Source organism: Carettochelys insculpta, chromosome 8, assembly GCF_033958435.1.
Source record: "Carettochelys insculpta isolate YL-2023 chromosome 8, ASM3395843v1, whole genome shotgun sequence".
In the NCBI taxonomy this organism is placed as follows: domain Eukaryota; kingdom Metazoa; phylum Chordata; order Testudines; family Carettochelyidae; genus Carettochelys; species Carettochelys insculpta.
Window position 1 is genome coordinate 44,546,966 of NC_134144.1, and position 13,217 is coordinate 44,560,182.

The 13,217-nt window shown below is 46.1% G+C and overlaps 1 protein-coding gene across 8 annotated transcripts in view; it reads right to left on the reverse strand.

The window, feature by feature from the left end:
* PKP4 (plakophilin 4) overlaps window positions 1–13,217 on the reverse strand; it is a 236,635-nt gene that overhangs the window by 151,864 nt on the left and 71,554 nt on the right. For 7 of the 8 annotated variants that reach the window (XM_075002029.1, XM_075002033.1, XM_075002034.1 and 4 more), the window contains one exon: window positions 1,489–1,601. The exons of the other annotated variant lie outside the window; for it this stretch is intronic. In XM_075002029.1, the coding sequence (XP_074858130.1) occupies window positions 1,489–1,601 (113 nt within the window). The remainder of the gene's footprint in view (window positions 1–1,488; window positions 1,602–13,217) is intronic. 8 annotated transcript variants of the gene reach the window in all.

Sequence of the window (13,217 nt, forward strand, 5' to 3'; positions counted from 1 at the left end):
GACTGTTCCAACCCAAACTGGAGATACGATCACACTAGCCATAGACAATATTAGCATTTCTACACATTAAAACACACTATCACCATATCATAACATACATTTGAAGAGTACAAAAACACAAAAAGTGAATTTAAACACAAAATAGTAATGCTCGTTAAAGAGATGCTCTCTAGGTGAGTATTAATTATTAGGTTCATTGTAATTAAAAGCTCAGATACAGTCATTTAATGAAAGAGCATGTTAAGAGCCTTAATTGCAAGTGTTGAATGCAAAAGGCTTTCATTTCAAGGGATCCATATCACCTAATTTTCTGGAGGATGTGTAATTACACTATTTATCAGCCAAAACTTCTCTAATTACATAAAAAATTGATCTGTAATGACTGCTATTCTTCTATACACTGAACAAAATATTTTTATGCAGACAAATTGGCACATCATATCAAATATACAGGATTATGTTTTACACTAAAAATATTTAAAAATATGCATATAGAAATTTTCAGAAACAATAGGCAAAGAACACTTCTTAAAAAGGTGGAAAAAAATGAGACAATCTCATTCAGAAACAAATATCACAACACTACTTCTGTACTGTATGTGAATGTGCTGTCTGGATTTGTGTTGAAATAGCAACCTAACTTGATGGCAGATATTGATAAATACGCCCTGTTGACATATTCCTGGGAAGAATTTGAAAACACACATTGGCTGTGGCCACACTTGGCCAAACCTTTGAAATGGGCATGCTAATAGCCAAACTGAAGAATACTAATGAGGCGCTGAACTGAATATTCAGAGCCTTATTAGTCTTCACACGCTTCCGTATTCCTCTCAGCTGAAGGAAATAAGGGGATTTTGAAATGTGCGGGGTCCTTTCAAAAAGGACCCCTGTGTAGCCGCGCCTGTGTGGGGTCCTTTCGAAAAGGACCCCCCCCCATGTAGCTGCACCAAGCCACGCGAGTTCGAAAGCAGTGCTTTTGAAGCGCCGTGGCTGGAAGTGTGCGAATGCTAATGAGGCACTGAATATTCAGTTCAGCGTCTCATTAGTTTTCTTCAATTTGGCCATTAGCATGGCCATTTCGAAGGTTTGGCCAATTGTGGCCACAGCCATTCAGTAAAAGTATACTCTTATTAATTATACCAATAATTACTGCACCCATTAGTTTACTGATTTGCTGCAAATAAACAAATTAGCAAAATTGCTTTTTTAAGTCCATAAAATCAGTGTGGTAATTTCTGCCCTCTATGTTATGATTTAGGATAAGTCAAGCAAAATTAACCTTTACATACACTGCTATGAAAGATAATCAGTGAAGGAAGAGGCCTTTTCAGTACTACCTGTAGTGAGATAACATTTTTGAATGCTGAATGAAGTAAAGGAAGCTTAAGACTTTTAGAGAAAAATATTATCTGTACAACCCAACCCAACTGAATAAAAACATTTAACTTGGTTGTATGTGGAAAATAAAGACATGAAGGCCTGTACCTTGTGCTGGCAATACTTGGTGATTCTGCGCCAAGCCTACATCTTTCTAGCTGACTGGCAACGATTTGCCTTTCCACTTCCAGCTCTCTGGTAAGCCTTTGAAATTGGAGTTCCTGTGATTCCACAAGAAAAAAATAAGGCATTCTATATTTGAAAGTACTTGGTACACACACACATTGGAACATTAATCGTTATACATTAAAAATTTTGCCTTGGTCTGACTATTATCTGAAATAATCTATAATTCCAGTAATACACATGGTGTGATTTTAAGCTCTTTATTATTTACAGAACCGATTGGTTTAATCAGCTCAACCAAAAAAAACTCTGCTATCAAATGTGATTTCAAACTCCTTCAGTATCTTCCCATGCTGCAGCATTTTAACAAATTTCGGTTTACAATACACCTTCCTCATGTTTATCTAAGGCATATCACAAAATACTACAACTTACTCAAATGTCGAACTGTAAAACTAACTACAGTACATGGTGGTGTTTGAACTAAAAAGCCCAACTACATTAATTACTGTACAGTTTCCAAACTGACACAAATAAGTTGCTGAGGCAATCTTTCACCTTGGAAAGCTATAAAAAGCACCCTAATTCTACAGAAAGACTTGTTATAGTTCTCTACCATATAACCATCACCCCTCCCCCACTGTGGAACATAATGCTAACAGGAGATAGCTGAAAATGCAGAAGGCTAAACCACATTTTAGATTGTTATTAAAAGCTAAAGAGATTTTCTACAGAAATGATGCTCTGAAATCTGTATTGTATCAAGGGAAGCAAACCTTATAATAGGAAGCGACATTTTACTTGTATTTAGACAGCTCTGTAATGAAGCAAAGGGCCTGTATCTGAGCAATTCCACAATGTTTGCAATTCAAATTTCACAGCCATTGTGCATTCGTTAAATACTGAAATACAGTTTTAAGAAGAGTTTAAGCATCCAAGTGTTAGACTCTATAGCAGTGTTTTTAAAAAGAGGGATAGCTGAGTGAGGAGAGCACTGGTTGTGTAAACCCAGTGTTGCGAGCTCAATGCTTGATGAGGGGATGTCTTCCAAGATTCTGGGGCAGGATTAGATTTTAAAAAAGCCAGGGATAGTGATAGGTCCAGCTGTGAGTGCAGGGGACTGGACTCACTGACCTCTCAAGGTCCCTTCCAGCTCTGAGATGTGTACAAATAACTCTAGCTTTTTGAATACATTTGAGTACCAGATTATAATAAGTTTCCTGCCTTGCTGTGTGAACACAGAATCATTTGAACAACAGGTGGTAGTTACAGGATGCCTACAATTATCCCCAGTTCCATGCAGGATGGGTATACACTACCCTGCTAACAGTCCAAAAGTACCTCTTTACTATTTGATGCCCTATTTTTAGCTGGACTCAAGCAGAAGGAAGGAGCCAGGGTCAGCCTGATTCTGTGGAGAAAAAATTATTTCAAGGGAGGTTCATTCTGACCCCTTCAATCCCTTCATGCTAGAAAACCAATGGTAGCCTCTGTTCCACTGGAGAAGGAAGCTGGTTTCTGCAAGGGACATTTGTATCATCTCGAAGAACAGTTACAAGAAAGGAAGTAGCCCTTCTGTTTCTTTGAGTACTTGCAAATGTCTGCTTGACAGTAGGTGACTTCCAAGCAATTATTGTAGTTATTGGCACTTCGAATGGTCATCAGAAGAGAGACCGTAAAGCCACTCTTCTACATTTTGTTTTCCCCGATACAGCAAAACAGTATACTTCTGGTGAAAGTGCTACAGAGACCATGTCATTGCCCTGCAGATGTCCTACATAGTTTACATAGGGACGTGTCTCACATGCTGCTGAGGCTGAATGTGTCCAGGTTAAGACTGAGGTCATCTTCTCAGGAGGTGCTACTCCTCTTGCCATAACACAAAGTGGTGCAGCTGGTGAGTATGTTATATGTGATATGTCATCGTGTGCCAACAATTCCCCTCTGCCATATACATTGTCCAAAAAGGACTGTCACGGTTCCTCTGGCTCCAGCCAGCTCCCAGCCCTGGGGCTGCGTATTTGACATGCTTGCTTAACATCATACACAAGTGAAAGAGCTAGAGAGTTCATCAGGATACTACTGATCAGCAAATTATTAGTTTTCAAATGATCTCTTACAAGGTGTAACTTGAACAAAAGGTTATTACAATAATGCTTAGGGTGCGTATCCTATCACAATCCTCCACACTGAGTGTGAAGATCTAGGATGGGCTTTGGGCGACCCCTACAGGTACCACTAAGGCAAACTCTGCAACACTGTTGCAAGAAGACACCTGCAGCATAATGGAAACTATAGACAACAACTCTTAAAAATAATTATTCCCTTTTTTTAGTTTCAAGACATTGCCTTGATGGAGCTCCACTGTAGGAGACAAACTAGCGATGGACTCTCTCAGGTAGTAGGATAAATGGTGAACTAAGCTGAAAAGCAATGAAGATGCACAGTCAAGAGTAAATCAAGTTATGAAGGTGTGACCCAAACTCCATGCAATCTTTATTCAAAACAAGACAGTCCTTTTTGGACAATCTATATGGCAGAGGGGAATTGGTGGCACACAATGACATATCACATTAGTTGATGTGCAGATGACAGAACACCTGAGGGGTGGCTGATGTTGTTAGGTCCGATAATGGTGTCACTTAAGTAGACATGCAGATACATCAAGAATGGTAATATTCAAAAACCAGTAGGACACCACTTCATTCTCCGAGGACACTCAATAACAAACTTAAAAGTTACCATACTTAAGCAAAAACACCCTCCAAAAAGAGACTTAAGCGTATAATGGCAGAGCTGGTACTCATATGCAAACTTGACATTATCTGAATGGGACTGACTAGAGATAGGGAGGTGCTAGCTTAATACAAGAGTAACTTCCTTCATTTGGTATTCATAGAACACTAGAACTGGAAGGGACCTCAAGAGGTCATCAAGTCCAATCCCCTGCCCGAATGCTAGGAACAAGCACCATTTATATAATTGCTGTTAGATATTTATCCAACCGGCTCTTAAATATCTCCAATGACGGAGAGTCTACAACCACTTCAAGCAATTTATTCTAGTACTTAATCACCCTGACCATAAAGAATTTTTTCCTAATGTCCAACCTAAACCTCCTTTGCCTCAGTGTAAGCCCACTGCTCCTTGTCCTATTATCAGAGCCTAAGGAGAATTCTTCTGTTCCTGCACCCATGTAACACCCCTTGAAAGCTGCTGTCATGTCCCCTCTCATTCTTCCCTTTTTCAAATTAAACAAACCCAATTAGTCGTCTTCCCCTATAGGTCATGTTTTCTTGACCTTTAATCATCATAGTTGCTGTTCTCCAGACCTTATCCAATTTCTCCAAACTTTTCCTGAAATGTGGTGCCCTAAACTGGACACAATTCTCCATTTCAGACCTAACCAACAAAGAGTAGAAAGCAAGAATTACTTCTCATGTCTTGCTTACCACATTTTTGTTAACACATCCCAGAGTGATGTTTGCATTTTATTTATTTATTTATTTTACAACAGAGTCACATGCATAACACTGTTCACTAATATTTATCTTGTGATCCACTATGACCCCTAAATCACTTTCTGCAGTACTTCTTCCTAGACAGTCACTTCTCATTTTGTATGTGTGAAACTGATTGTTCCTCCCAAAGTGGAATATTTTGCATTTGTAGTTATTGAATGTCATCCTATTTTCCTCAGGCCATTTCTTCAGTTTGTCCGGATCATTTTAAATAGTGACCCTAGCCTCTAAAGCACTTGCAACCCCTTTCAACTTCCTATCGTCTGCAAAAGTTTATAAGCATACTCTATACCATTGGCTAAATAACTGATGAAGATATTGAAAAGACCTGGCCCTAAAAATGACCTCTGTGGAACCCCACTTATTATTTCTTCAAGAATTAATGTGAACCATTATAATTATGCTCATCAGTTATGCACCCCCCTGGTAGTAGCCCCATCTAGGCTGCATTTTCCTAGTTTACTGATAAGATGGTCATGCAATACTTGGTCAAATGCTTTAAAAAAGTCTAGATATACTAGGTCCACCACTTTCCCCTTATCCACAAGGTCTTGTTATCTTATCAGAGAAATCTATTGGGTTGGTTTGACATGATTTGTTCTTGACAAAGCTATGACAACTGTTACTTATCACCTTATTGGCTACGTCTACACTAGCCCCAAACTTCGAAATGGCCATGCAAATGGCCATTTCGAAGCTCACTAATGAAGTGCTGAAATGCATATTCAGCGCTTTGTTAGCACGCAGGCGGCCGCGGCGCTTCAAAATTGACGTGGCTTGCCGCCACGTGGCTCGTCCCCACGGGGCTCCTTTTCGACAGGACCCCGCCTACTTAGGAATAAGGGGACTTCGAAGTAGGCGGGGTCCTTTTGAAAAGGAGCCCCGTCGGGACGAGCCGCGCGGCGGCGAGCCACGTCAGTTTTGAAGCGCCGCAGCCGCCCGCATGCTAATGAAGCGCTGAATATGCATTTCAGCGCTTCATTAGTAAACTTCAAAATGGCCATTTCAAAGTTTGGGGCTAGTGTAGACACGGCCATTATCTTTCAGATGTTTGCAAATTGATAGGAAGAGATCCTGAGTTAATGAGGAAAGATGAAAAAAGCTGTATGAAGCTGTATTGAACTTTGTCTTTATAAAAGGCAGTGTATGGAAGCTCGGAGGTCAATGTTTCAATTTCCAACATGCACCTGACTATCATAATTGACACTAGGAAGGTCACTTTCCATGAGGGGTGGGACAGGGAACAAGAGCCAGAGATTCCAAGAGTGGTCCTATGAGCCACAGTCTGAGTGCTGCCCAAACATGATGCAAGATGTCTTGAGCTGCTTGCAGGGGCTCCAAGGTCAATGGCATTTCATGGTGCTGGACCCCCATGCTACTCTCCAGAGTGGGTGATGTGTCCCTGGGAGAGCTGGCCTGCTCGCCATAAGCTAGGGCATGCTCCCTTTTGGAGGGGAAGAGCTGCCCTTCCTGGGTCCATACTCACCTCCGGCCTACCTTTGCTTTTATGAGAGGGGGAATGTCCTCTAATGGTTTCTTCTTTTTAGGAGCCAGTTCTGGGGAAGAAGATCTCCATGGCTCTGAGAACAGACCCCATGTGGCAGTGCTGTGGACCAAGCCCATCTGGGACTTGTTCAGTGCTAGAGTAAGTAGGGATTTAATCCTTATGTCCCACTCTTTGTTGATGCACAGCTTACAGCTGTTACAAATGTGATATTTGGATGCTAATATGGGCCTCACAGCCAAGGCAGCTGATGCGAGGATCACTGACTGGCATAGGATTTTTCCACCAGTTGCAGTTCTTAAACCCTGGGGGAAACAGTGTATCTTGCCCTGAGAGAAAAACCCCTTTTGGGGACAAAAAACTCTAAACTACACACTAAAAGAAGGTAAAACAATGAGAAATGAACAAACTCAGCAAAGTTTATGTGAACAGCGAGGAGACAAAACTTTACTTTTACAAAGGAACGTTCTGTGCACACAGTTCCCCATATACAGGGCCATACAGGTCCCACTAACAGAAACTTCCAGCATTGGTGGATATAGTGATCACACACATTTAACATTCAGTCCACATGAACAAGCATTTAAAGAAGAAACAACAGTTCTATTTAGACTGCATTCCCCCCCGCAAAATCCCAAAGCCATCAAAGCCAATCTTTCCCCTTAGCTTTTGTGAAGCTACAAGTGGATGAAAAGCAATTTCTGAATTATTTCTTTGTTGAAGATTTTTGTACACGTAAACACAAAAAAGATAGGATAAACCAGGGAGTTTCCACTATAATTGGTATGACAAGAAAGTGACTGGTTATGGACATTATTCAAACGAGGACAAATATCTTAAGAAGAATGGTATTAGCTCAGACATTTATGAATAATTTTGTTCACACACAGAGACATATCTAGTACTTCTAGGTTGCTCAAAGCACATTTGCTATACAACCAATAGAGAAAAATTATTTTTACATCTCTACGGATCAGCAATAATAACTGAAGGTAACAACAAAGAAACTGGTAAAATCAAAATCTGAAACTACTGGAATTGCTTTTCTTCTAAAGTCACTTGTACTTGTATTGTTTTTGGTTTTTTTTTTTTAATTAAATGTCTTTTGTTACTGTTACGAGAAAGCATTTTCCTGAAATTTGTTCTTCTTCAAACATTATCACCAAAGAAGGCAAACTAACACATGAAGCAAGAAATTCAATGCTGAGTGATGCAGTCAGCTGTTTAATCTCACTGAGTCAGCAATATTTCATTTAATATCCAATAGTGTAACATTTGCTTGTGCAAAGAATATGCAGTTCCTCAGGATTTATAATTTCATTCTGAGCAGCAGTTGGCAACTAGCTGCCTTTCAATTTCAAAAGAAAAGAGAAGTTACTCACCGTAGTTACGATGGTTCTTCGAGATGTGTCCCCGTGGGTGCTCCACGATAGGTGTCGGGCTCGCCCCGGCACCGCAGGTCGGATCTTTCCAGCAGTTTCTGCCAGACCGCGCATGCGCCGGCGCGTGCCGCTCCCTTGCGCACTCCCGGCCACGTGTGCGATCCGGTCCCCACCAGTTCCTTGACCAACCGCCTCGGATGCTCCTGAAAAATACTAAACAGAGATCCGAAGCGGGGAGGATGGGCGGGTGGTGGAGCACCCACGGGGACACATCTCGAAGAACCATCGTTACTACGGTGAGTAACTTCTCTTTCTTCCTCGAGTGTCCCTGTGGGTGCTCCATGATAGGTGACTACCCAGCAGTAACCCAAGATAGGACGTGGGTAATCGGTTTATGTGCAGCTTGTCCCCGAGAGGACCGCTGTCGAGAGACGGGTATCCTCTTGGAATACCCTGTGAAGGGCATAATGGTTGGCGAAGGCGTCATAGGATGACCAGGTGGCCGCTCTGCAAATGTCTTTTAGCGCAATGCCCTTGAAAAAGGCTGTTGATGCCGCCACCGCCCTAGTGGAGTGAGCCCTAGGCGGGGCCAGTAAAGGAGTCTGAGTTCGTAGCACATTTTTATGCAGGATACGATGTGCTTCGAGATTCTCTGCGAACACAGACCTTCTCCTTTTGATTTGGGAGCGAGAGAGACTAGGAGTCTATCCGTTTTCCGGAAGGACTTAGTCCTGTCTATATAGAAAGCCAGCGCCCTCCTCACATCCAGGAGGTGTGGGCGTGCCTCTTTGTTGGAGTTATGAGGCTTTGGATAAAACGAGGGTAAAACTATAGGTTTGTTAATATGAAACTCTGAAGACACTTTGGGAACAAAGGCTGGATGCAGCCGTAAGGTTACCGCCTCCTTGGAAAATACTGTGCAGGGTGGCGTACCCATAACTGCCGCAAGCTCACTCACCCTGCGAGCTGACGTGATTGCAAGAAGGAAGGTCGTCTTTACCGTAAGGAGATGGAGGGAAACTGTGGCTAAGGGTTCAAATGGTGGTCCCATTAGCGCATTAAGCACCAGGTCCAAGCTCCAAGAAGGTGCAAGCGGTATCCGAGGGGGGTATAGGTTTACCAGCCCTTTGAGGAACCTGGTAACCATGGCATGGGCAAACACCGTGTGCCCTTCCTCTTCATGTCTGAGAGCCGATATAGTGGCAAGGTGGACCTTCAACGAGGATAGGGAGAGTCCGCCTCTCTTGAGGTCCAGTAAACACTCTAGTATTACAGGTATAGGCGCAACAAGGGGGGCTAATTTCTTGGTAGAACACCATGCAGTGAATTGAGTCCATTTTTCCTTATAGGTCTTCCTGGTGGAAGTCCTCCTGCTACTTTCTAGGACTTGTTGCACTCCCTCCATACACGTGCTCTCTAGGGAGCTGAGCCATGGATTAACCATGCTTGCAGTCGCAGGCCTCGGGGGTGTGGATGCACTATGGACCCCTGGGCTTGTGTGAGCAGATCTGGCGCCACCGGGAGGGGCATCGGTGGACAGTCCGACATGCGCAGGAGTAAGGGGAACCACTGCTGTCGATCCCATGTTGGGACTACTAGGATCATTTGGGCTCTCTCTCTCCTGGCTTTCTGCAAGACTTTGTGGATAAGCACTGTGGGAGTAAATGAGTAGAGCAGGCGGCCCCTCCACGAGATCACGAATGCGTCCCCCAGGGACCCCCATCCCAGTCCTGCCCTGGAGCAGTATTGTGGGCACTTCTTGTTGTGTTGAGTGGCAAAAAGGTCTATCTGGGGAAATCTCCATGCGTGGAAAATCGGTCGTAGCAGATCGGAACGGATCTGCCACTCGTGTGTGAGTGCGAAGCGCCTGCTCAGCTGGTCTGCCTTCACATTGTGAGCGTGTGGTAAATACGAGGCTTTCAAGGTTATATTGTTGGCGATGCACCAGTTCCACAATCGGACTGCTTCCGCACATAAGGCACGGGACCGAGCTCCTCCTTGCCGATTTATATAAAACATGGTGGAGGTATTGTCTGTACTGATCCCGACTACTTTGCCTTGTATATAGTCTCGAAAGTGTTTGCAGGCATTGAACACTGCTCTGAGCTCCAGTATATTTATGTGCAGTGACTGTTCCGTGGAGGACCACAGTCCTTGCATCACCTTTTTGCCCATGTGTGCTCCCCACCCTACGTGGGAGGCGTCGGTAGTGAGAAAAACAGATACTTGCGGTTGGTGAAAGGGCACCCGTTAGCATGTTCTTGGGGTTCACCCACCATTGCAGGGATCTGCGCACCTCTGTCGTGGGCAACACCACCCCGTGGACAGTGTGTGCTGCCCGTTTGTAGACGCTTGCCAGCCAGTGCTGCATGCTGCGCATATGCAATCAGGCATTCTGTACCACAAACGTTGCTGCTACCATGTGGCCCAGCAGCTGTAAGCATGTCTGAACCGGCACCGTAGGGCTGAAGGTGATGATGACTTGCACGAGGGAACCAATGGCGCGGAAACGGGCATCTGGTAGATAAACCCTTGCGGTGATGGAATTTATACGTGCCCCTATGAACTTTATGTCCTGTGCGGGGTCTATCTTTGATTTTGCCAGATTGATGACCAGGCCCAGTGAAGACAACGTGTCTGCTGTGACGCCTATCATGCGAAGTACCTCCTTCTTCGAGGCCCCTTTCAGTCGGCAGTCGTCCAGATACAGGAATATAAACACCCCCTGTCTGTGCAGGTAGGCTGACACCACTGCCAAGGTCTTGGTGAAGACTCTGGGGGCCGAGGAGAGGCTGAACAGCAGAACCTTGTACTGAAAATGTTCTTTGCCTACCATAAACCAGAGAAAACGCCTGTGAGCCGGGTGAATAGTTATGTGGAAATACGCGTCTTGTAAGTCGAGGGCTGCGAACCAATCTCCATCGTCCAGTGCCGTAAGTATAGAGGCGACTGTGATCATCCGGAAGTGTTGCTTGCTCAAGTACCAGTTGAGGCCTCGAAGATCTAGGATGGGCCTCCAGCCTCCGGTCTTTTTCTCTGTGAGGAAGTATCTTGAGTAGAACCCTTTCCCTCGAAGTTGCTCCGGCACTCTTTCCACTGCCCCTATAAGCATAAGATGGTCTACCTCCTGCTTGAGTCTCGCTTCATGGGAGGTGTCCTTTAGGTGGGGTCTGGGTGGAGGTCGTGGCGGTGGGAGCGACTGGAAGGGAATCGCGTAACCCATGGCTATGATCTCCAGTACCCATTTGTCTGTGGTGATCTTTTGCCACTGGTCGTAGAATGGTCGGAGGCGATGGTGGAATAGTAGCTTCGGATGACATTGCGCGATGGTAGTGATAGTGCAGCCCTCCATCTGTGTGTCAAACTTGTGGCCTTTGGCCCTGCCCCAAGGACGCACGGCTCTGTTGAGAACGTCGCCTGGGAGTTCTGTACTGTTGGTGCTGTTGATGTCGCCCTTGCTCGTAGCCCCTGTGGTAGATACTGGTATCGTCTTTGTTGGGGGTAATATTTTTTCTTTCTGTATGGAGGGGTGTAAATCCCCAAGGTCCTGAGACTAGCTCTTGAGTCTTTACTGGAATGAAGGACCGAGTCGGTTGATTCAGTGAACAGCTTCTGCGTGTCAAAGGGGAGATCAACGATCTTCGCCTGCAGATCCCTCGGGATACCCGATGTCTGGAGCCAGGACTCCCTGCGCATGACCACTGCCGTAGCTGTTGAGCGTGCTGTCCTATCCGCTACGTCTAGGGCGATCTGAACTCCTGTCCTCGAGGCTGCGTAGCCTTCCTGCACGATGGCCTTGAGCACCGGCTTCTTGTCCTCTGGAAGTGAGTCCATGAGGGAAGTCAGCCTGGAGTAGATGTTGAAATTATGGTTCGCTAGATGCGCTGCGTAATTCGCCACTCTCAAACAGTAGGGTAGAGGAGGAGTAGACCTTTCTGCCGAACAACTCTAGTTTCTTGGCATCTTGTCCGTTCCCCCTGTCTTGTACTGAGAAGTTTTCGACCTCTGTTGAGACAATTCCACCACCAGAGAATTTGGTTGCGGGTGGCTGAACACGAACTCCATTCCCTTCGCTGGGAACGAAGTACTTTTTATCCGCTCTCTTGTTTATAGGTGGAGTGGACGCAGGGGTCTGCCATATTGTGGTGGTGGACTCCATGATTGCTTCATCAAGCGGAATAGCTATTTTGGAAGAGGCCGGAGGTCTCAGGCTTTTAAGGAGCTTATGGTGTTTCTCCTGCACCTCTGCTGTTTGGATGCCTTGCGTGAAGGCCACCCTTTTAAACAGCTCTTGGAACTGTTTGAGATCGTCCGGAGGATAGACTTCCCCTAGGGCCGTGGCCTCGTCAGGGGAAGATAGCGAGGAACCGCTAGCGTAAGCCTCTCTGGACCCCTCTGGGTCCTGTTGACAGTGATACATCCTCTCGCTAGATACTTGCGAGGGAAAATCTCGGGGTTCCAGAATCAACTCCCCCTGAGATATCTGCGTTTCCGTCCCCGTCCGCAATTGCCCTCGGGGATATTGAACAATCTGGGGGGGATCTGTCCCTGGGAGTATGCCTATGGTGTCTATGCCCCGCGTGATAGGGGCGACCATGGCAACACGGGCACTGTTCCGGAGATGGAGACCTGGACCACTCTGGAGGCGCATACCCCCTGCGTCTGGGGGAGCGAGATCGTCTGGGTGATTGAGATAATGGAGAGACTGATTTGTGGCAGTACTCCAGGGGTTCAAAGCCCAGGAAGGGCGATGGTGGTCCGAGCCATGGTGATGCTGGCTGTAGGAACGGGGATGGGGGCTCAGGGTATACTGGAGGTGACCCCTGCCGCCTCGTTGGAGTCCGCAGCATAAGTGGAGGGCTTAGAGCGAGTAGCCCTGCAGCCCTGTCTGGAGAAGGGCTGTGGTGCTGGGTTTTCTGTGCTGCCTTTCCCCTCCCCTGTGGGGCTGGCTCCGCCCCTTTCTGCGTCGGTGATCTCGGCCCAGCTTTCTGCGCCGCGCTCGGCATGCTCCGCTGCGGTGCCGTGCAGGTGGTCTCCCCCGGTGCCTGCAGGCCGCATGCCTGCGAGCTCTGCACCGCCGGTTCCCCGGGGGTCGGTGCCGCTAGCTGCAGTGCCGCCAGTTCCGGCGCTTGCCTGGCCGCCGCCCTGCCCGCGGTGCGGGGCGGCTGTCCTATTATCGGAGGCTCAGCCTCTGCCACGTGTGTCTCTGCGCCGCCACCGCTCAGCTGTGACTGCGGCTGGGGGCTATGCGCTCCACCCGTCCCGCTCGCTGTGGCTGCCAGCAGGGATTGGGTTGGTGAAAGC